The 25,747-nt window shown below is 38.8% G+C and overlaps 1 protein-coding gene across 1 annotated transcript in view; it reads right to left on the bottom strand.

The window, feature by feature from the left end:
• Positions 1-12,228: 12,228 nt before the first annotated feature.
• Positions 12,229-25,747, bottom strand: part of immp2l (inner mitochondrial membrane peptidase subunit 2) — a 152,946-nt gene continuing 139,427 nt past the window's right edge. Inside the window, exons 5-7 of the mRNA XM_017690340.2 lie at positions 21,973-22,038; positions 15,555-15,657; positions 12,229-12,716 (exon numbers count right to left, since the gene is read on the bottom strand). Coding sequence (XP_017545829.1) covers positions 12,558-12,716; positions 15,555-15,657; positions 21,973-22,038 — 328 coding nt within the window. The 3' untranslated portion in view covers positions 12,229-12,557. The remainder of the gene's footprint in view (positions 12,717-15,554; positions 15,658-21,972; positions 22,039-25,747) is intronic.

Genomic DNA, 25,747 nt, shown 5'->3' with positions numbered 1-25,747 from the left:
GCACAGCACGTCTGGATTCAGAGGCCTTTCAGAGAAACCAAGACATGCCTTTCTCAGCACATCATCTACTGTTCCTCTCTCTGTTCTCAGCACATCATCTACTGTTCAAAGATGAAGACGAAAAATGCTCTTTGAAGGTTTTCCCAGAATGAGAAGAATGACAGGAATGAAATGTAGAACTTGAACGAAAAGGTTATCAAGATCAGGCTGAAGAATGAAAAGAATGAAAAGCTTGCAGTCAGAATGAGAACATAATTTAGTGGCAAGAACATTTAAATTTTCCAAATTTGCACATTTTCCATAACATTATTTAAAAAATGCATATTAACCCCTTTAGCCTTAGACTCAGAGTTATTAATTAAGATTACTTTCCAGTACTATTAATTATTAATGCATTATAAATTTACACCGTACAGTGCTCATTAGAACAAAATTACGTTGCATTGGCGCAGAGTACATCAGGGAGAAAAGAAAAAAAATATATACTGTAAAAAAATGGATACTGTAAGGGTTTAGAGGTAGTTCTTGGTTCCATGTTGCTCATAGTTTTTTATTTTATAACAACGCTGTTTTGCACAAAGATTTGCTTATTTTGAAATAAAAATGGGATTTTTCTGAGCTAAACCAGAGTACTATATAGTCTAGTACTACAGAGTGCTATATAGACAGAGTGCTATATCAAAAACTGTGTATTACATAAATCAAGACATTTACAACACATAAAATATCAAAAATCTAAATTGAAAAGAGTCTCAAACTTAGAACTGTGTATTGTTACCCCTCTAGAAGTTATGAGAGTGAGGAACAGACAGATTCTTAAAAAGTTAAATGCTACATTTAAATCATTGCTGTATTTAGTGTAGTGAGGTTCTGTACTTCTCTCTGCCTCTGTCTGGCTCCAGCTCTGTCCAGCTGTGCGTTTGGCACACCGGAGGCCTGTCTGACTTGGACCTCTTGGCCTGATGGTAGTGGAGGTAGACTGCTCATACTTCTTCTAGGCCTTGGATGATAAAGATTTCAGACAAGTTTAGAGACAAGCAATTTTTTTCCAGTGTATAATGGCACATTGTAAGAATAATAGAAAATGGATTTTATGAATGCTGCCTTAGTTTTAAGTCTATGTAAAGAAATATTGTTGGTACAAACACAGCAGAGCCCGATACATAATAATAGGTACAACACAAACTCAGTAAATCAGCCTAACTTTCTTTTTCTTTTCCATTATATCTGCTTTTTCTTGCTGGATGACTTGTTTTCCTACATGGTTTTGGAATATATGCAATATACAGAACAGTACACTCTAGAACACAGATGGCTAAGTGTGAGTTTTAATGCAACAGCTTAGTTTCGCCCCTGGATGGCACTGTGTTTTCACCTCACAGAGAAGGTTAATCTCGTGGTTCGAGCAGCTGTTCTGACCAATCGATATTTAACCAAAGCAGTGCAGGTTTAGTTGTCTCTTTTTATTAATCATCTCTCTTCTTGGAAACTACAGTTACAATAACAGATTCAGCATGCTAAGCAATTCTGCTTTACAGAAAAATAAATAACTGCATGTATAATATATGAAAATGGCCAAACTGTTTTTGTTTAATGTTTTAATGTATTGTGATGCATTTGAGGGTGCATCCTGCTTTCTGCCCAATGACTGCTGGGATAGGCTCCTGCACCACCCCCCCGCAACCCTGAGGGAGAAGCGGCTTAGAAAGTGTATGTGTGTGTGTGTGATGCATTTGAATGATCTGAAAAAGACAATTTTATATATTAAAAAAGAAAATGCTATATATATATATATATATATATATATATATATATATATATATATATATATATATATATATATACACATTGCTAGAAGGAAATGATCCAAAAAGTGGTCTTCTTGGATTTATTAAAGACTTCCACATCAGCATGGTAAGATGCAGATTGAATCAAGCAGATCTTTTTTTCTATCAGATTGCATTCAGTGTTCTTGAATAAAATGAAAACAAGGTATTACACAAAACATTCTTTCATTGTGTTTCCCACTGAGATAACAATCTAATCCTCTATTTCCAATATAAGATACACCGCAAACGTTTTCAGGCACCCTTAAGGTGTTAGGAATTGAGACACACACACACACACACACAGACACACAGACACACACACACACACACACACACACACACACACAGATTGCACAGTGATTCGCTGAATTAGCCTATTACCCTTTGCAAATATCCAGTTGTAGCTCTTTGTGTTATTGGGGGCTTGAGGGGATGATTGTAGGAGAGCCAGGTACCAATAGCATTGCTACTTTCCCACATGCAGCTTATCAAGTGAAACCACACAACTGCATCCTGCCCCTCGAGTCTGAGTGCAGAAATTGGGTTTTAATTGGTTCTTCCCAATTCCACAAAATTGCACACTGTGTCTACCTGAGTACGCACAAGGAGGGGCCTGGGCATATTTACATGGCTAGGAGAAAATACAGGGCTAGTGAAAAAGTGGACCAACCAAATGGCTACTAGTCTCTGAAACATAGCAAGTAAAATATAAGTAAAATTGGCTTTTTCCACTGGTGAACAATTCTCAGTAAAACCTAATGGCTTTGTCAGTGCTGAAACATTTTCAGTAAAACCCAATGGCTTTGTCAGTGCTGAAACATTTTCAGTAAAACCCAATGGCTTTGTCAGTGCTGAAACATTTTCAGTAAAACCCAATTGCTTTGTCAGTGCTGAAACATTTTCAGTAAAAGCAAATGGCTTTGTCAGTGCTGAAACATTTTCAGTAAAAGCGAATGGCTTTGTCAGTGCTGAAACATTTTCAGTAAAAGCGAATGGCTTTGTCAGTGCTGAAACATTTTCAGTAAAAGCGAATGGCTTTGTCAGTGCTGAAACATTTTCAGTAAAAGCGAATGGCTTTGTCAGTGCTGAAACATTTTCAGTAAAAGCGAATGGCTTTGTCAGTGCTGAAACATTCTCAGTAAAACCCAATGCCTTTGTCAGTGCTGAAACATTCTCAGTAAAACCCAATGCCTTTGTCAGTGCTGAAACATTTTCAGTAAAACCCAATGGCTTTGTCAGTGCTGAAACATTTTCAGTAAAACCCAATGGCTTTGTCAGTGCTGAAACATTTTCAATAAAACCCAATGGCTTTGTCAGTGCTGAAACATTTTCAGTAAAACCTAATGGCTTTGTCAGTGCTGAAACATTTTCAGTAAAACCTAATGCCTTTGTCAGTGCTGAAACATTTTCAGTAAAACCCAATGGCTTTGTCAGTGCTGAAACATTTTCAGTAAAACCTAATGGCTTTGTCAGTGCTGAAACATTTTCAGTAAAACCTAATGCCTTTGTCAGTGCTGAAACATTTTCAGTAAAACCTAATGCCTTTGTCAGTGCTGAAACATTTTCAGTAAAACCCAATGGCTTTGTCAATGCTGAAACATTTTCAATAAAACCCAATGGCTTTGTCAGTGCTGAAACATTTTCAGTAAAACCTAATGGCTTTGTCAGTGCTGAAACATTTTCAGTAAAACCCAATGGCTTTGTCAGTGCTGAAACATTTTCAGTAAAACCTAATGGCTTTGTCAGTGCTGAAACATTTTCAGTAAAACCTAATGCCTTTGTCAGTGCTGAAACATTTTCAGTAAAACCCAATGGCTTTGTCAGTGCTGAAACATTTTCAGTAAAATCTAATGGCTTTGTCAGTGCTGAAAAATTTTCAGTAAAACCTAATGCCTTTGTCAGTGATGAAACATTTTCAGTAAAACCCAATGGCTTTGTCAGTGCTGAAACATTTTCAGTAAAACCTAATGCCTTTGTCAGTGATGAAACATTTTCAGTAAAATCTAATGGCTTTGTCAGTGATGAAACATTTTCAGTAAAATCTAATGGCTTTGTCAGTGCTGAAACATTTTCAGTAAAATCTAATGGCTTTGTCAGTGCTGAAACATTTTCAGTAAAACCCAATGGCTTTGTCAATGCTGAAACATTTTCAGTAAAACCCAATGGCTTTGTCAGTGCTGAAACATTTTCAGTAAAATCTAATGGCTTTGTCAGTGCTGAAACATTTTCAGTAAAATCTAATGGCTTTGTCAGTGCTGAAACATTTTCAGTAAAACCCAATGGCTTTGTCAATGCTGAAACATTTTCAGTAAAACCCAATGGCTTTGTCAATGCTGAAACATTTTCAGTAAAACCCAATGGCTTTGTCAGTGCTGAAACATTTTCAGTAAAACCTAATGGCTTTGTCAGTGCTGAAACATTTTCAGTAAAACCTAATGGCTTTGTCAGTGCTGAAACATTTTCAGTAAAACCTAATGCCTTTGTCAGTGATGAAACATTTTCAGTAAAACCTAATGGCTTTGTCAGTGATGAAACATTTTCAGTAAAACCCAATGGCTTTGTCAGTGCTGAAACATTTTCAGTAAAATCTAATGGCTTTGTCAGTGCTGAAACATTTTCAGTAAAACCTAATGCCTTTGTCAGTGATGAAACATTTTCAGTAAAACCCAATGGCTTTGTCAATGCTGAAACATTTTCAGTAAAACCCAATGGCTTTGTCAATGCTGAAACATTTTCAATAAAACCCAATGGCTTTGTCAGTGCTGAAACATTTTCAGTAAAACCTAATGGCTTTGTCAGTGCTGAAACATTTTCAGTAAAACCTAATGGCTTTGTCAGTGCTGAAACATTTTCAGTAAAACCCAATGGCTTTGTCAATGCTGAAACATTTTCAATAAAACCCAATGGCTTTGTCAGTGCTGAAACATTTTCAGTAAAACCTAATGGCTTTGTCAGTGCTGAAACATTTTCAGTAAAACCTAATGCCTTTGTCAGTGCTGAAACATTTTCAGTAAAACCCAATGGCTTTGTCAGTGCTGAAACATTTTCAGTAAAATCTAATGGCTTTGTCAGTGCTGAAACATTTTCAGTAAAACCTAATGCCTTTGTCAGTGATGAAACATTTTCAGTAAAACCCAGTGGCTTTGTCAGTGCTGAAACATTTTCAGTAAAACCTAATGCCTTTGTCAGTGATGAAACATTTTCAGTAAAATCTAATGGCTTTGTCAATGCTGAAACATTTTCAATAAAACCCAATGGCTTTGTCAGTGCTGAAACATTTTCAGTAAAACCTAATGGCTTTGTCAGTGCTGAAACATTTTCAGTAAAACCTAATGGCTTTGTCAGTGCTGAAACATTTTCAATAAAACCTAATGCCTTTGTCAGTGATGAAACATTTTCAATAAAACCCAATGGCTTTGTCAATGCTGAAACATTTTCAGTAAAACCCAATGGCTTTGTCAATGCTGAAACATTTTCAATAAAACCCAATGGCTTTGTCAGTGCTGAAACATTTTCAATAAAACCTAATGCCTTTGTCAGTGCTGAAACATTTTCAGTAAAACCTAATGGCTTTGTCAATGCTGAAACATTTTCAGTAAAACCTAATGGCTTTGACAGTGCTGAAACATTCTCAGTAAAACCCAATGGCTTTGTCAATGCTGAAACATTTTCAATAAAACCCAATGGCTTTGTCAGTGCTGAAACATTCTCAGTAAAACCTAATGCCTTTGTCAGTGCTGAAACATTTTCAGTAAAACCCAATGGCTTTGTCAATGCTGAAACATTTTCAGTAAAACCTAATGGCTTTGACAGTGCTGAAACATTCTCAGTAAAACCCAATGGCTTTATCAATGCTGAAACATTTTCAATAAAACCCAATGGCTTTGTCAGTGCTGAAACATTTTCAGTAAAACCTAATGGCTTTGTCAGTGCTGAAACATTTTCAGTAAAACCTAATGCCTTTGTCAGTGATGAAACATTTTCAGTAAAACCCAATGGCTTTGTCAGTGCTGAAACATTTTCAGTAAAACCTAATGGCTTTGTCAGTGCTGAAACATTTTCAGTAAAACCTAATGGCTTTGTCAGTGCTGAAACATTTTCAATAAAACCTAATGCCTTTGTCAGTGCTGAAACATTTTCAGTAAAACCTAATGGCTTTGTCAATGCTGAAACATTTTCAGTAAAACCTAATGGCTTTGACAGTGCTGAAACATTCTCAGTAAAACCCAATGGCTTTGTCAATGCTGAAACATTTTCAATAAAACCCAATGGCTTTGTCAGTGCTGAAACATTCTCAGTAAAACCTAATGCCTTTGTCAGTGCTGAAACATTTTCAGTAAAACCCAATGGCTTTGTCAATGCTGAAACATTTTCAGTAAAACCTAATGGCTTTGACAGTGCTGAAACATTCTCAGTAAAACCCAATGGCTTTATCAATGCTGAAACATTTTCAATAAAACCCAATGGCTTTGTCAGTGCTGAAACATTTTCAGTAAAACCTAATGGCTTTGTCAGTGCTGAAACATTTTCAGTAAAACCTAATGGCTTTGTCAGTGCTGAAACATTTTCAGTAAAACCCAATGGCTTTGTCAGTGCTGAAACATTTTCAGTAAAACCTAATGGCTTTGGCAGTGCTGAAACATTTTCAGTAAAACCTAATGCCTTTGTCAGTGCTGAAACATTTTCAGTAAAACCTAATGCCTTTGTCAGTGATGAAACATTTTCAGTAAAACCTAATGGCTTTGTCAGTGCTGAAACATTTTCAGTAAAACCCAATGGCTTTGTCAGTGCTGAAACATTTTCAGTAAAATCTAATGGCTTTGTCAGTGCTGAAACATTTTCAGTAAAACCTAATGCCTTTGTCAGTGCTGAAACATTTTCAGTAAAACCTAATGGCTTTGTCAGTGCTGAAACATTTTCAGTAAAACCCAATGGCTTTGTCAGTGCTGAAACATTTTCAGTAAAATCTAATGGCTTTGTCAATGCTGAAACATTTTCAATAAAACCCAATGGCTTTGTCAGTGCTGAAACATTTTCAGTAAAACCTAATGGCTTTGTCAGTGCTGAAACATTTTCAGTAAAACCTAATGGCTTTGTCAGTGCTGAAACATTTTCAGTAAAACCCAATGGCTTTGTCAGTGCTGAAACATTTTCAGTAAAACCTAATGGCTTTGTCAGTGCTGAAACATTTTCAGTAAAACCTAATGCCTTTGTCAGTGCTGAAACATTTTCAGTAAAACCTAATGCCTTTGTCAGTGATGAAACATTTTCAGTAAAACCTAATGGCTTTGTCAGTGCTGAAACATTTTCAGTAAAACCCAATGGCTTTGTCAGTGCTGAAACATTTTCAGTAAAATCTAATGGCTTTGTCAGTGCTGAAACATTTTCAGTAAAACCTAATGCCTTTGTCAGTGATGAAACATTTTCAGTAAAACCCAATGGCTTTGTCAATGCTGAAACATTTTCAGTAAAACCCAATGGCTTTGTCAATGCTGAAACATTTTCAATAAAACCCAATGGCTTTGTCAGTGCTGAAACATTTTCAGTAAAACCTAATGGCTTTGTCAGTGCTGAAACATTTTCAGTAAAACCTAATGGCTTTGTCAGTGCTGAAACATTTTCAATAAAACCTAATGCCTTTGTCAGTGATGAAACATTTTCAGTAAAACCCAATGGCTTTGTCAATGCTGAAACATTTTCAGTAAAACCCAATGGCTTTGTCAATGCTGAAACATTTTCAATAAAACCCAATGGCTTTGTCAGTGCTGAAACATTTTCAGTAAAACCTAATGGCTTTGTCAGTGCTGAAACATTTTCAGTAAAACCTAATGGCTTTGTCAGTGCTGAAACATTTTCAATAAAACCTAATGCCTTTGTCAGTGCTGAAACATTTTCAGTAAAACCTAATGGCTTTGTCAATGCTGAAACATTTTCAGTAAAACCTAATGGCTTTGACAGTGCTGAAACATTCTCAGTAAAACCCAATGGCTTTGTCAATGCTGAAACATTTTCAATAAAACCCAATGGCTTTGTCAGTGCTGAAACATTCTCAGTAAAACCTAATGCCTTTGTCAGTGCTGAAACATTTTCAGTAAAACCCAATGGCTTTGTCAATGCTGAAACATTTTCAGTAAAACCTAATGGCTTTGACAGTGCTGAAACATTCTCAGTAAAACCCAATGGCTTTATCAATGCTGAAACATTTTCAATAAAACCCAATGGCTTTGTCAGTGCTGAAACATTTTCAGTAAAACCTAATGGCTTTGACAGTGCTGAAACATTCTCAGTAAAACCTAATGCCTTTGTCAGTGATGAAACATTTTCAGTAAAACCCAATGGCTTTGTCAGTGCTGAAACATTTTCAATAAAACCCAATGGCTTTGTCAGTGCTGAAACATTTTCAGTAAAACCCAATGGCTTTGTCAGTGCTGAAACATTTTCAGTAAAACCCAATGGCTTTGTCAATGCTGACATTGGGTTTTTAAATTGCTCCTTCCTTCTATTGGCCTTCCTGCCCAGCTGTCTTGGAGAAACATGTCCTGTTGTTTTGATCCTGTAGCAGAAAAAAGCAGCACTTTGCATTGTGCATGGCGATCATGTAGGGGTTAAGGCATGCATAAATTACCATTTAATACATCCCACTTGACATAGTGGGTCAAAGGCAGGTGCCCCTTGTCCATCCAGTACATCGGTTGGGACACGCATATTGGTCATGCACTAAAGCTACTTATTAATATTTCATGTGCATTATATGTGGACTATATTATGAGAAATGTCCCTAAAACTAAACACATGGATCATTGTACAATGACATAATTTAGAGTAGCTAGTATACTGAGAGTGTTTGCTGGAGCACAGTAATGAAAGAAGATAAACAGACGGAAAGTATTCTCAATAAGATGCCTATGGAATTTAAGAATTACGTATAATTTATTTTCAGTTAGCATCACAGCCTTTTGGGTCATGTGTCTTAGATTTGAAGCAGGAGTTAAGTAGCAAGTTTCCTTTTTTAACCATCAAGTCTGCATTGCTCTGTTTATAGAGAATTGACTGTTCATCCTTTCATTTGGAAACACTTTGTCCAGGACTTTTTGTCCCCAGTGGTATTTTTCCATCTCGATTACTTTAAGGTATGCTTATGCTAAGCTAGCAATGAAGGAGAAGATAAGTCAATAAGTAAACTGAACGCTTTGTAAACACATTGGGTTGCTTGTACAGAGCCACCCATTGAGCAGCTCTCTCTGCGCTGCCTGTGTCTGAAGCTATAAACATTTATTTCCAGCCGCTACGAAACCGGCACAAACTACATGTCCGTCTTTATTTAACTGAACATCCCTGTGGCTGTTTGGTTTAGACGTAATGGACCTGCTCAGCTCTGAGCTGCTGAATGTGTACTCCCATGAATATGAACACGTCCATGAGACACAGCTGACACACAGTTCCACTTCCATGCGCACCCAGCACTGAGTGCAACTATCTGCTTGGCTCTTTTAAGTAAATTCAATTTGGGATTCAATTTCTTCAGCGGTAGAGGTAATACGGTTGTCATGTTCAATAAGAGATTGTTTCCCCTATGAAGAGTTGCTTTTGTATACTAAAAAGCTGTTTGACAAGGTTGTGCTCTGCGCACTGGCGGAGAAGAAATGTAAAAAATATTCATGCTTTGTCATCTGCTCAAGAAGACATGTTAAAAAAAAAAGTCTAAACTGTAAGTACTAGTAAATTCCACCATCCTGCCAAACAGTAGCTGATTCATATCCCTGTTTGGAATGACATTTACATATTTTCCCATTTTTTCCAAATGTAGTCTGCCAGGACATGTTGGGAGTCTGAAGTTTGCTTCTGTAGGTTTGCTCTAGAGCTAGCCTGAGGCTAATATAGCTAAAGAAGATTTACCTCACCAATTAGCTTCGTGCTAACTGCAGGCAAACATTACACACTTGCCTCAACTGTTAAATTACCTCAAATACACGCACTTACACAGCAGTTCATTCTCAGTCATATAGGTTAAATACCCATAAAAGATATTTGTGATAGTAGTGCAGTTTTTGCAAAATAACTATCATTCCAACGAGCGCTGACTGCTAGCTTTATGCTACAGCTAGCAGTGACTATGTTTCCACTTTTCTTTCTTAAAAAAGATGGTTCTTCAAGGGTTCTTTAGTAAAGGGAATGGTTCGATTTAGAACCGTGAGTTTTATATAGAACCATTTCACTCAGAAATGGTTCTATATAGCAAGAAAAAAGGAATCTTCCATTGTTATGAGCCATTTCACCATGCAAAGAAACATTTAAGCATGAAATAGTTCTATATAGAAGTAATGTTTCCAATAGAACCATTACCCCTTTACAAAAGAACCTTTCAAGAACCATCTTTTTTTTAAAGAGAGTAGCCTCAACAAATCAGAAAATGGACACATTAGATAACTTATAAGATAATAGCTGACTTGCAGCATGTTTGGTCTGATTCTGAAGAAGAGTGTGACAGCAGATCTACATCAAATTCTGAACCTGCATTGATCCTAAACAAGCATTTCGCTCAGCAGCTGAATTAGCCAGAAATGAACACAGTACAGTTCCGCAAACAGAGTGATGTATGAAAAGCTTTACAGACTAACAAACAAAATGACATTTGAGTTAATCAGGCAAGCATTGAAAAAGTGGAGCTGAACCTGATATTGTGACCAGAGAATTTCAAGGAGGACTACCACTCAGTAATGTCTTCTAGTTTTGAAATATGCAAAAGGGATTTCCCGAGTGAGTGAAAAATAAATGGGCTACGACGCAACGTACAATATCATAAGTTTGTAAATGCACACATTTCTCAACGCTGAACAGCATATATTTCAACTCAATCTAAAACCGTTACAGGAGTTTCTAACAATGTCTTATGGATGTTCATGATGTCCGTGAGCATTAATTACTGCACTCAGCCAATGAGCTAATCAGTTTGCCAATCAATACTCAGTAGCAGTAATGCTACTGTCCTACTGCCCAAAACCTGTTTGCGTTGCCCAACCCGTTCCTCAGGCCCCCAGACAGTTCACATTTTTCCTTCAACCCTGTGTGTTGCGAGTTAGGTTGAAACAAAAATGTGGACAATCTGGAAGGCCCTGAGAACCACGTTTGGAAACGTTGCTGCAGAAAATGTGAAGAAAATGACAAGTTTCTAGATTTTATTTAATTAAATACTTTTCTAATTTTCAAATATGAAAAAGTGTCCTGGACAAATAGTAAGAATTTTTTGTATTTAGCTGTTTAGCTCCATTTAACCCGATTCTTTGAGGACTGTCTCGTGGGCACCCTTGAGCAGTCATGTTTTTAATATTGTGGGAGAAATAGGAAGTAGCCAGGCTCCCATTAAACTGGCTCTGTTGTAACATCTTTATGGCTCTATCTGTAATGCAAAAGGCTACTACTTTTGTAACTGAAGGAATTGTGAATATTAAAGCATTTCTGCTGCAAAATTCAGCGCTTTATTTCACTGAACTGATGTATAAAAGCAATAGAACACCTGAGGTCATGCATTATCATGACACTACTCACAATAACACACTCCCTCTTATGTTCTATTACTTTAATATTGCACAGTATCAACCACATAAGCAAGTTCAACTCTCAACTCAGTGAGGTTTGCTGATGCTATGTGGTGGGTACAGGTTTCCTTTACTTGTTAGCTACATTAACCTTATAGCCATTATGCAGAACTAAAGAAGCAAACTTGACTCCATTTGGGGGAAATTGTGTAAATTAGATTTTTTGGGTGAACATGAGACTCAAGATCCACTATGACTTGTTAGGAGTTCATGTCCTCCAAGAACATTCCTTCCCATTCCCTGAGGAAATCAGTGCCAATATATGCTTGACAGCCACTGAACTTATCACAGGCCAGCACAGAGATCTGTATTGACCTGTGCCCACTCACATTAAGGCCTATTGAGTTTAGAACCATGTCGAGTGTGCTCCCCCAGGAGCCAGCTGTAGTGCAAGCTTAATTCATAGCTATGCTTTTTAAGGACGATCTGTCACAGGCAGCAAAAGATCAATCACAAAATTGACCGCTGACTCTGTTTTATGCATATGACAACCTTTTCCTCAAGGTACATCGCAGGTGAATATGAAGTGGCATTCATTAAATAGGTACAACACACAGATTCCTTTGGTAAGGTATGTTATGAAATGTTTGTACAGTTTTAAATTTGGCCTTTAAGGAAATATGGACTTCTGTGTTGTTTTTTTTCTTTTACTTGAAAGAAAAAGCCTTTTCTGACATGATTTCCGATCGGTGGAGTCCTAATGTTTGTTCTATAATTGACAAATTAACTTGTCAATCACACGATTAAGTGTATACGACAAGTTACTTCTGATGGCCTGAAAAAGAAAGACATTATTCTAAGAGTTATCTGGAAAAATTACTGCATCCACATTATTTATTTTTTTGTAGTAACACAACAGAAGATAACTGAAACATGGCCCAGCAGTTTTTAAAAGGCTTATATGTATTCGTTCAATGGCCATAAACCCCTTTTAATTCATAGTTCTATAAACAGAACTAAATACAGGACTGTTAGATCAAACTAAAACTGTCAGATTTAATGGTTCTACAAAAAAAGCTTCTCTTCAACACTGATTTGGCCTTTCAACCAGCTCATACATGTTACAGTCCAGTCCACAGCTGATCTGTAGATGAGGGTAATGTGGCTGTGTGGTAATCTGAAAAGGTCATTTTTATTCATCATCATCATCATCGTCGTCCTCATCTTCTGTTGATCCTCCCCAGCTGAGCAGAGGTCTGCGGTCAGGAGGAACAGACGGTTTGATCTTCTGCCACCGGTTTGGGGGCCAGATGATGTGAGACGCTCTGCCATGGAGGAGCCCAAGAGAGACCTGTGAAAAGGCAGTCAGTCCTGGTTAATGGCCTTCTACCAGCAAAATAGTAATGAATCATTTCACTGAAGAAACTAATAGTCCAAAGGAAAAAAAAAAAAAGATTTACATAAATTTATTAAAGACAACCCTCTATAACATATCTGTTTTCCATCTGTTTATAAATAGAGCTGGGTATTGAAATTCAATACTTAATGTAGTGAACAAATTGCTTCAACAGAAAAATTGGTAACACAAGCTTATCACAACAACTGATACATATAGAGGTCATAACACAACCTAACGTCAGAAACTTAGCTGCTACGTCAACTTGACTTCAAAGCTGGCAAATACTTTCTTTATGACAAACTTTTTTATAATTAACTTTTTTTGGTGGCTGAAATTGAAGGGCATCCACTGCATATTAATACTATAGTAACTATAATAACTACAACTATATTAACCCTTACACGGGTAAGGCTGACCATTCAGTGGGGATGAACTGAAAATGAAAATAATCAAAAATAGCACTTGAGTGGACAAAAAGTGTCAACAATTCTCAGACTTTATACATTTCTAATGGTAATAAAAAAATTTATTTGTTCCATTTATTTGTGCACTCTGCTGCACTGGTCAGCACAGATGCATTCAGTTTGAGCAGCAAATGCACAACACTGGAAGTGTTGGCCGTGTGGAGCCATCTCAGAGTTTCAATGAGCAACAGGGTTTGGATGAGGGACAAGTGATTTATAACCATTGCTCACAGCAAGAACGTCTCGGCTACAAGTTTGATACCACTTAAAACTTGACGACTTAGTAGTTTTTATGTTTCTGAAAACCTTTCTTTTTGTTTTTATTACAATTAACAAGTACATGTTTCACTGCTAATTTTAGTGATAGTTTTTATCAAGAACAATAAGCCTGATCAGTGTCCTTCAGCACAATAAGCATGTTCTTCCCTAAATCTAGACTGCTGTTGTGTAAATTCACACGTCATAAACACACTACAGTAAACCTAGACGGCTGGAGGTCTAACGTATTGGTATCAATTGGTATCAGTATCAGCACTGAGATATTTTGAACGATGTCCTTTCTTGTCTGTGGGAAGGAAGAAGAAAGTATGACATCATCATCATGTCTCTTACTGCTCCGAGATGAGACGCACTTTCAATTTCCACCCTCTGTGAAGTGAATCACACATTTATTTATGTTCTTTAGCTGCAAGGATCAACCAGAGCACATGTTCTTTCAGCCATTCAATATAAAGTAATCTATCTTTCAGCTGAGTGAGAGGGTGAAAGCGTTTGCGGAAGTGCTGAAGGCCAGAGCTTGTAGAGCTTACTGCTCTCAGAATAGGCCCATTTAGGATTTTTCAAATACCTGGCCAGGCTGGTGAGGATCAGAGGACGAATAAAGCTCCAGTACATCCAGAACAGCAGAACAGAGCATTATTATTTCTGCAGATCTTTATATGCCTTAGATTAGAATTAAGCAAGACTGTTTTTGTTATTGCACCTTTAACACTGATATATGTAAATGAGCCCTGTTCTGATTGGCTATTGTGTACTGTGACGGAGCTAAACTGCTGTAGGCTGAACAGGTGGCTATATATAAATTGGTTGGTTTTGTGACATAACAAAAACAGTGTATTTAAAACAAACTGTTTTTGCAGCTTAGTGTAAATATAGGAACTGTGGGGAGTGAACAGTACATTTTGCAACTTTGACAATGGTTAAATTGTCAACAACATACAAACAGCATAGTGTGAAGGCCAGTATGTAAGAGCAGAGGTTTAAATCGCTCACATGCTTGTTAGATTTTTTTTTAACTACATACTGAAGAAAAACAAATTACCTCCCCTGTCCCTCAACTCCCAGACCTCCACACCTCCACCAACCCCATAATGCATCAAGTCAAGGTAAAAGTGCTCTCTACAGTAAAACAGGAAAAACCCACTGCCTGAAACGTCCAACAGGAATATTTCTTTAGTGATATATGACCTGACAGTGTTTTGGCAAATATATCTTACACACCACAGTACGCTGCAGCCTGTTCCCAGGGGAGCGCGGCCAGCATTCTGGGAAACGGACGTGTAACAATAATAAAAGAGACCCTGCAAGTGTTCACTTCAGTGAGAAACTTATTCATTTTCTTCCAGACAAGAACCATCATTTAAAAAATGTGCCAGAGGACAAATACCACAGCCTCACTAAGCCTCAGGCTATGGAAATGGGAGGGGGGGGTTGGAGGGGGTTGGAGGCCCGACCAAGGACAAAACTGAAAAATGCTGGAATGCAGAAAACATGTCTTTTAAAGCTCATTTTTACTGGCAGTTAACTAAAAGATGCCCTTCTATACAAGCAGAGTGATATCTAAAAGGTTTCCCACCAACTGATACAGGAACCGGTTACATCATGCTTTAAGCAGACAGACGATAAGAGGGCAGAGTGATAAAGAAACACTGTTCTTCTCAATAATGCATTTAAGGGGCTCTAAAGCAAAGAGCTGTTTCAAAATGGCCTCTCACATCTCCGTATCACGGAATGGTCTCGGAGGGCAGCGGAGCATAGCGGAGCATAGCTGTAAACAATGGCCTCAGGAAGCAGCACTTTTCTGTGTTCCCTAAATTTTTCATACACTTTTTTTTCCTGGAGCTGTGTCTGTCTGTAGAGGTAGCGCAAGGAGATGAAGTGATTGTGCTTCAGCAATTGCTGACTGAAAGTGCTGTTTTTGTGCGGGACGTTTGTGTTCTATCAAAGAAAAATACAGAATTGTATTCCACACTGCAGCATTCTTACTACAATGTGCTTTCCATGGTCAGCTGAGGCAAAAATACAATATAAGAAAAGAACGATTTACCGGTCCAAATGTATTGCTGTCGAAGCTGTGGCCGTGATGATCGCCCTCGATCCACAGGTGTCCGTCTGGAACCCTTACGTAACGGTTTTTATAGCCCAGAGTCCTGAAAACATCCAAACAAGCTGGAGTTAAAAACCTCTGATGTTTTGAAATTGCTGTATAATTAAATGGTTATGGAACTCAAACTGTTCACGGTGAACATGATAGGAATCAGACGTCTGAGGAATTTAATGCCTCCCTCACAAATATGCTGCCTGATACCTGAGGCATTGTTTTATGATGGTTTTGAGAAGGTTTTGGCCTAAAAATGTATTTTTTTCATGGCAGGTACATGTAGGGTGTTCTAATGCAAAATAGTGCCCCCCCCAAAAAAAACATTTTTTCAGATCTGCCACCATTATCAACATTACATATAACAGCTCAGACACATTGTGATTTATTGGTCATTTTGGATAGTAAATCAAAAATATATATTGTATATTTATATGTATTTGTAAAAATATATATATCGTAGCCATTAAAACCTCTGGTTCCTATAACCACCATTACAAAGAAATACGAGTTGGTAAGTTTTCAGTTTCACATTCAAACACTGAATCAATCGATGAATTTGCATCTGAATTATTGAATTTCCTTTTAAATGCACTTGAATTAGAACCAAAATAAGCACCCGGATTAGTTACGGCGCAGTCGCATGGCTTTTGTCACTTGTGAAAGGTTTGAGGTTACCACAAGGAAGTTATAAATACAAGTGCTAAACTTGGACATCTCCACATTACTCAGGTTTATGAGTTGTGGTGTATTGCCAGCCAGAACATTCTCCCAGAGCACATGAGCACAGCAGACAGATCATGTACCAAAATAATATGAAATATAAAGAGTAAAGTGTAAAAGTCTTAGGTTTATAACTATTTATGATCACTAGTCAGTAATACCTAAATACCTAAAGGTGTTGTTATTTTTCCACTTAGAAAATCAACAAACCATGTAATTTGACAGTTTGACATGTTTGTGCAGGTGTATATATATACTGTTCAAAAAAATAAAGGGAACACTCAAATAACACATCCTAGATCTGAATGAATGAAATATTCTCATTGAATACTTTGTTCTGTACAAAGTTGAATGTGCTGACAACAAAATCACACAAAAATCATCAATGGAAATCAAATTTATTAACCAATGGAGGCCTGGATTTGGAGTCACACACAAAATTAAAGTGGAAAAACACACGACAGGCTGATCCAACTTTGATGTAATGTCCTTAAAACAAGTCAAAATGAGGCTCAGAATTGTGTGTGGTCTCCACGTGCCTGTATGACCTCCCTACAACGCCTGGGCATGCTCCTGATGAGGTGGCAGATGGTCTCCTGAGAGATCTCCTCCCAGACCTGGACTAAAGCATCTGCCAACTCCTGGACAGTCTGTGGTGCAACATGGTGTTGGTGGATGGAGCAAGACATGATGTCCCAGATGTGCTCAATCGGATTCAGGTATGGGGAACGGGCAGGCCAGTCCATAGCTTCAATGCCTTCATCTTGCAGGAACTGCTGACACACTCCAGCCACATGAGGTCTAGCATTGTCCTGCATTAGGAGGAACCCAGAGCCAACCACACCAGCATATGGTCTCACAAGGGGTTTGAGGATCTTGTCTCGGTACCTAATGGCAGTCAGGCTACCTCTGGCGAGCACATGGAGGGCTGTGCGGCCCTACAAAGAAATGCCACCCCACACCATTACTGACCCACTGCCAAACCAGTCATGCTGAAGGATGTTGCAGGCAGCAGATCGCTCTCCATGGCGTCTGCAGACTCTGTCACGTCTGTCACATGTGCTCAGTGTGAACCTGCTTTCATCTGTGAAGAGCACAGGGCACGAGTGGCGAATTTGCCAATCCTGGTGTTCTCTGGCAAATGCCAAGCGTCCTGCACGGCGTTGGGCTGTGAGCACAACCCCCATCTGTGGACGTCGGGCCCTCATACCATCCTCACGGAGTCGGTTTCTAACCGTTTGTGCAGACACATGCACATTTGTGGCCTGCTGGAGGTCATTTTGCAGGGCTCTGGCAGTGCTCCTCCTGTTCCTCCTTGCACAAAGGCGTAGGTAGCGGTCCTGCTGCTGGGTGGTTGCCCTCTTACGGCCTCCTCTACGTCTCCTGGTGTACTGGCCTGTCTCCCGGTAACGCCTCCAGCCTCTGGACACTATACTGACAGACACAGCAAACCTTCTTGCCACAGCTCGCATTGATGTGCCATCCTGGATGAGCTGCACTACCTGAGCCACTTGTAGTCCGTCTCATGCTACCACGAGTGTGAAAGCACCACCAACATTCAAAACTGACCAAAACATCAGCCAGAAAGCAGAAAGGTACTGAGAAGTGGTCTGTGGCCCCCATCTGCAGAACCACTCATTTATTGAGTGCGTCTTGCTAATCGGCAATAATTTCCACCTGTTGTCTGTTCCATTTGCACAACAGCAGTGAAACTGATTCACAAATTCAGTGTTGCTTCCTAAGTGGACAGTTTGATTTCACAGAAGTTTGATTTACTTGGAGTTATATTGTGTTGTTTAAGTGTTCCCTTTGTTTTTTTGAGCAGTGTGTGTATATATATATATATATATATATATATATATATATATATATATATAGTATGTACAGCTAAGATAACTAAGAAACATATTTACAAATTTACAAAACATGTATATTGCAACAAGGTAAACTGCACATGTGCACTGACTACATTGGAGGGAAGGACATGGGATGGGCAGTTTATTATGTGCATTACAATGTCTGTAATCAAGTGCAAGATCAGTTTGAAGCTCCTGAGAAAATGCCCCTTGTGTAGAAGTAGGAAAGGTCAGGAGAGTGACCAGGGTGTGAGGAAAGAAGCTGTGGAGGAGCTCTCACTCTTGTCTCGCTAACATGGAGACTGCCGAAAGAGAGAGTGTCCTGGGTGTGAGGAGGGGGGTCAGCTCAAACCTGCCCTCTCCCTCATCCTAGATGAATAAAGGTCTTCGAGGTTGGACAGCTGACAGCTGAGGGGATTCTCCGCATATCATACCGCTTGGTGTGCGAAGACACAAAACCTAGTGTTACGGCAGAGTAGAACTGAAGAAGTAGTGCTTAAGGCAGCTGGGTTCTTCATCATAACTGCAGTGCTCGTCTGTCCCATTTGAGATCCTGCTGAATGGTGTTGCCCAGTCTGCTCTGCTGAGTGGAATTGGTTTCTTTCTGAAATCATTGAACATCTCCAAAGTTCATCTGTCCAGCTCCAGGTTGCGAGCTGCACACCATGACCCCACCTGCATTACTTCCTCCTGGTACGTGGCATGGACTCATCATTGTTTGAGATGAGAGTGACCGAGGTAGTGTCATCCACAAACTTAATATGTTTTACAGAGCCACTGTCAGAAGTGCAGTCATTGGTGTGGAGAGAGTAGAGCAGAGGAGTGAGCACACACCCCTGTGGAGTTCCAGTGCTGAGGCAGAGAGGGTCTGAAATGTGGTCACAGACCCTAACATACTGTTTCCTGTTAGACAAGAAGTTGTAGATCCAGTAGCAAACAGATGAGATGGACATCAGAACGCACTATCAAACAAAGCAATACCTTATTTTAAAAATTTTGATATACAGCATAGCGAAACTGAAGCGTGTTCATTCAGTTTTCTCAATTCCCCTTAAAGGACTGACATGATATAGGACCAAAAACGCAATATCCTGCTTGCCATGAGCTCCGACTTTAATTTTAGACCAATAATTAATGCCCACACACAGAGGGCAATCTTTGTTTTTCCAAATGAATCTGAGAGGCACCAATGTCTCATATCTGTAGTGGAGCACTGGGAGGGCTCGTATGTAATTGGTCAGGGGCTGAGAGGCTTCTAGCATGAGCAGGAAAAGAGAGAGAGCTGCATTAAAAGACATGATTCAGATTTACTGCTGTGTGGCCCACAAGCAAACAGAAACATGACACAACTACAGTGCTCTTTCACTGCCATCATATTACATCCTTTCTGCTCTTTTCTGCAGATGGCTTTAAGGTTGGCTCCTCTGTGAACAACTTGTGAACAGCAACAATTAGATTGCTGTGGTATTCTGTACCAGTGCCATTAAGAATGGTATAAGAAGTGCCTGAAGCCATGCCTAACAGTGAATATTCTCGCCCTCATCTGTAGTCACTGACAGCACCACTACTGGGCTAATTAGGCCTCAATATGTCAAATTCATGCACTCCAAAACTCCTCAGGCATCGAGTTATTAGGGTCAAAACAAGCTCATCACTATTAGTGCCCAGACAAAGTTTACAAGCCAAAGATTTATAACCCACAAATAAAATGTGTTTTGAAAATATGTAATGATTTTATATAACATTTAACGGGGCACTAAACCACCCTCAGTTTACCGTTATTGACTTTTCATGGCTTAGTGTGTAATTACGGTGGCCTAAAATAAAGTGTTACGCAACCTTCTACTAATGTCGTCCACAGACATCACTCTGAAAAGACCGCACCTTTACTAAATGGCACTGCTGTCAATTGATGGGGTCTGAGGAGTCGTTAAAACGCTGCTGTCCACCATCGTTGGACAGATTTGAAAAAAACTAACAGCCATTTCAGCAAAACACTGTTATGTATCTCATAACCATCACGAAGGTAATCAATTTCACAGAGCCATCAGGGCTGGCATTTCAGCAGTGGATTCAAAGATCACCTTGAGATGTGACACAGACGACCATGGGAAATTTAATGAGTGAGGTCACCGTTAATCTGTATTCAGAGCATGCAGCATTCAGGAGGAATATGTCAGGACTGGGTTATTATATGTGATCACGGGTTTATGTGGTTTTCTCTGTTAAGTGGCTGAGGTAATACCAAAGACATAAAACAGCATGTTTAAAGGTTGCCTACCAACACATGAAGATAATAAAATTGAAAAGTTCAAAGTTTCTTTAACAGACTGGACTGTCCTTAGTATACTACTGCAAGGCCTATATTACACCTTCAGCAGGCATATCCTAGGACCCATGTGTCAAACACCAGGTCTGCAGGCCACATCAGGCCACCACACAATTCTATCCAGCCCGCAAAACTATCTTAATTTTCTATTAATAGTAGCCCGTTTCACAATGTGCTGCACTACAGTCCTCAGCATGCATTGCAACGTATTGTGCTCCAAACTCTGTGCGATTACAACTCCACACTATTCTGCATGTACATATCACCGAAATGTATTTCAGATGTAGTTTAACAAATATAAACACTTAATATTAGCTCTGCAGCTCAGAACTTGAGCCCAAGTCTTAATAAACGTGCAGCAAAGAAAGGATGCCAGGGGTCTATGTCAAGCAAATAGTTAGATATAAAAGACTGAGCACCTGGGGACGTTTCCATTTTGAATATTTCAAGTATCCAAGTGATTTTTTAAGGTCTACTACAAATGAATAAACACCGGTCAGTTTGGGTTATAGAACGGCATTCATTAAAAATGAACTTTTTCTCTGGCCCACAGGTTTAATGAGATTTTTTAATATGATTTGATGCCATTAGTTGAGTCTGACATGCCTGTTCTAGGACATCACATCTTGGAATTTAAAGGGGTATTTTTCAGAATGTCTGCATAATTCAGTTGCTCAGATGTAAACGTCATGTTGAGAGGTTTGATATGAATGGTGCATTCTAGAGAAATTAGCAGCTTGAACTGGTCATAGGAACCAAAGATAGTAATGTTTACAACACAAATATAACTTTTATTTACTATCCAAAATGGCCAGTGAGCCTACACATATACGCTAAAATAACAGTAAATCAGTGGTAAAATAGTGGTAAAAATACAAAACAAATAGCAGACTATTTTGCTTTTTAACTCTCTACTCGTTCATCTCCTCCATGAATGTATGGTAAAAATACAATTTAGGGAGATCCTGGGTGGCACAGCATTGGCCCTGTTGTGGTGAGACCGCAAACGGGATCCACAGCAATGAGAGCATAATCTCTCTGGGTAAGTAGGATGGTTCTCCCTCCCCCCGACCCCCCATATCACGTAGGTGTCTGTTTTAAAAAAAGAATTGGCACTTCTCAGAATTGGTGTTCTCCATTATTGTAAAACAATGTCCCAGGCATCTGGCAACATATTTGTAGCATTTTTTTTCCATGTAATCACTCTGTGAGGGTGCTTCAGACTTTCTGGTTCCTATCACCACCACTGTGAACAATCCTGCCTTTGTTTTCCTTAGAAAAGAGCATTTCAAATTAAACTAATCTGAATGGCGTTCACATTCTGGTGATTTAACTATGCAGAAAAAAATGTAAAAATCTAAAGACTTCCTCTTCAACAATAGCATTAACATAATGAGGAAACTCAAATACTCAACAGTTAAATTTATTAAAACAATATTAGTAAAATGAGTAAACTTACTTGATAAAGTCTCCCTCGAGAGCAATAACTCGCTTGATGATCTTCTGTTTTGGGTTCTTGGGGGACCTGCAAAAACACATAAATAAACAAATTACATGAAGAATTTACAATGCGTCCAAAATAACAGACAGGCCAAGACTGGGAAGCCAAGAATGCAAATTCTACATTCTGATCAAATACATCGGCCAAACGATTCATTATTTTAAAAACCGACTTCACAGAGAGCCAAAAAGAAAAACTGCATCTGAGACTTTTTCCTTTAATTCACTTTTAAAAGTTCTATAAATATTTACTTGAAGATCTAAAAGTTGCTAATAAATAAAAGTGGGGAAAAACTTGCTGTGGACCACACGTCTCTGATTCTCACAGTGAAGCGCTCTGGTAAAACCTCTTTCAATTAGACAGTAGATTCTGTTCTGACATCCTCTCCTCTACTGCGATCTTCTGGCACCTTTTCAGAATCTATACAGAGCGAATAATTCAGTGAGCTCCACCGCTCCATCTCCATCACTGGCTGTGAATCTTCCTCCTCTGCAGCAGCACACACATATGCGCTCAGTGTGATTTGTGTCCTTCATTAGTTTTACAGGCTTCGATATTGCTGGTGTTTATCACAAGTGTTACAAATGGAAAGGCCAGAGAATGCATTCTGATTCAGACCACAGAATTACAGTGAAAGGAGAAAACTGCAAGTGTATGAGAGAGAAAAAGAGAGACAGAGAGACAGAGAGAGAGAGAGAGAGAGAGAGAGAGAGAGAGAGAGAGAGAGAGGGGTAATCATTAGATTACTATATATTATGGAAGTGGTAAGTGGTATTAGCAGGATGGTTAAAGCCAACTTCAGATGTAAACTGATCCCTTTTTATGCCCCTAGTCATATTAAGCATAATTCATCATGTATCATTTAGAGTGGGGCACCATATCTATTACAGCTGGACCTTAAATTTGGGCCATAAACATCAAAACTTCAAAAACCAAGAAAAAATACACCTATCCTGTGATAGTAATTGCTGCTAAGATTTCTAATAGTATGTCAGTGCTAAGCTAACCCTGATGCACATGAACATGCTTGATTGTTCCACATTACATATGGACATTTGAAGCTTTACGTTAACATATATTTACCTTGTAAGTAGCAAAGAGGCACAACTCTCGCTCCTCCTACATTCAAATCGTTGTGATGTCTCCCTACACACTTCAAAAAGGTGGTTCTTAAAGGGTTCTTTAGTAAAGAAATAGTTCTCTATAGAACCATGAACTCTTTGCTTGATTAAAGTTTGCATTGTCCAATTGTTCTTCAGATTAATGCATAACATGTTGTATATGGTTCTATGTAGAACCTTTCTGAAAAGGGTTCTTCTGTGACTACGAGCTTGACATCATAACAGAAGAACCCTTTTTGGTGATATATAGAACCCTTTTCAAAAAGGTTCAATATAGAACCATCTATAGCACAGTCTACATCAATGTGAATAACAAGTTAACCATGTAAAGAACCCTTTACTCTTGCAAAGTTCTTTGAGTCTTCATGGTTCTATATAGAACCATTTTCTTTGCTAAAGAACCCTTAATGAACAATCATTTTTAAATGTGTTCTGCTCATATTTATGGTCAGTAACTTATCTAGAACTTCCAGAAGGACTTCTGATCAGCTCCTGAAGTCTTAAACAATGGAGCAGCTCACTTGGCTGCATTGATTTAGATACCAACAGAGGAGAAAATCCTGATTGGACAAATTTCCGTTGGGCGTTTGAAGATCTGAACACTTTTGTTTTCCATCAGAACTTAACAATTAAAGTTTTTCTACAATACTTGCAAAGTTGAAGTACAACAAACATGATGATTATATTAAATAACGATATAATAAAATAATCAACAATTATTTTTTTTATTTCACAGAAATTACTAGGCATTCTCTGAAGCCTAGAAGGTTCCGCACTGCAAATAATAGTCTTTACATTACTGGACGTTGTTTTTTTTTAACAGTGCAATACTTTTTAACTCAATTTGCATTTCAAGAAAGTGTAATGGCTACATGGTTAAAGTCAACCTGAAATCAAACGGACCTTCTTATTTGTTAGTTCCTGCTCATGGTTATATGAAGCTCAACTCTTCATCATATTTAAAAGACAAATTCCTCTTTTCCTGTAATTCTTGATGGAAGTGTCAATATTTTTGCCCATCTCTAAATTGTCTGCTTTACCATCACCATCTCCCTCCACCACCTAACGTCAAGCAAAATGCCCTTAACAACATGTTTCAGTAAGAAATATGCCAAAGAAAATGTTATGACTTCTAACTTGGAATGATTTTAATTTCTTAAACTGCAGGCTTATCATTCAGTTAACAATCTTAAGGCTTATTATCCAGGAACTATTCAGTAACCACAATGAAAGTAAAGCACCATCAGAGATACTAATTTTACCACAGGAGGTTCTGTAATGTCATTTGTGGGGCTGGACTGGTTCAATATAAATTATACAGTCATATGCAAAAGTTTGGGTACTCCTGATCAAATGACCTTTTGTCAGGTAAATACACATCCTCTACAGAGAAGATGTCTATGAGTTGTAATGCACACTTACTGTTTATTTTCTGATGAACTGAACATGTTGGGGGGGGGGGGGGGCTTTAGAAAAAGTTCTAAAGTTAAGTCACATTTTATGTTTTAGGTATTATTTTTCCAATATGCAAATAAATAGGAATTGTGCACCAAAATTAGCAGAAAATGCCATGTTTACATTTGTTCCCTGTGGAGGAAGTAAATCAGCAAACATGTAATGTGACCAGGTGTTCAAACTTTTACATATGACTGTATGTGTAATTTCACCAAATTCCCCACAGAAAGCCCTGATTGACAGGTCACAGCCCTGTTTACGTCACTGTTGCACAATAGGACGCACTCAATAACAATAACAACACACAGCAACCTCAACATACACCAGCCTTTACAGCCACTACTCCAACTCCACCAGGGCAGCACACACAGAGCACAGATCAGACACAACCAGGACCAGCCTGAGAGTCATTGAGAGAGGAATGTGGTGGAGCAAAAGAGAGGCAGGTCTCTTTTTTAATTTCTTACTCAGATCTCTCCACTGACTGACAGCTCTGCTCATCCAACCAGCTCACACTGAGTGTCTGGAAGAAGGCTGGTGATTTGTCATCCTCGGGGGGGCTGGACTCTGTGTCTGTGTGCAGCACAGACGGCAATGTTTTGAGTAGCGGATGGAACAAACACACACACACACACATACACACACACGTGTGCCGGTGTAGAGAGAGAGAGAGAAAGAGAGAGAGAGAGAGAGAGAGAGACAGAGAGAGAGAGAGAGAGAGAGAGAGAGAGAGAAGTAAGATAGAAAGAGAGGGAAAGAAGAGAGAAAATGTGGGGAGAGAGAAAAGGCAAGAATGAGGTAGACAACAAGAGAGAGAAAGAAGTAAAAGAGAAAGAGAGCAAAAGAAAGGCGCAGGGAGCAAAAAAGAGGGGAAGACAGATAGACTGAAAGAGAGAAATGGAGGGGAAGGCAAAACGAGAGAGAGAGGAGAGAGAGGGGAGAGAGAAAGCTTGAGAAAGAGAATGTATAAGAGAAAAAGAGACAGAAAGGGATGGGAGAAAGAGTGAGACAGAGACAGTGAGGGGGAGAGAGAAAGAGAGTAAGAGAGAGAGAAAGAGGGATGGGTAAGAAAAAAGAGAGTGGGGAGGAGAGTAAAAGAGCATGAGAGAGAGAAAAAAAGAGAGAAAGGAAAGAGAAAAAGTGGGGGAGAAAGAGCG

The sequence above is a fragment of the Pygocentrus nattereri genome, chromosome 8 (assembly GCF_015220715.1).
Source record: "Pygocentrus nattereri isolate fPygNat1 chromosome 8, fPygNat1.pri, whole genome shotgun sequence".
NCBI lineage: Eukaryota > Metazoa > Chordata > Actinopteri > Characiformes > Serrasalmidae > Pygocentrus > Pygocentrus nattereri.
The sequence above is the reverse complement of the archived record's forward strand: the minus strand, read 5'-3'. Positions and strand labels throughout refer to the sequence as shown.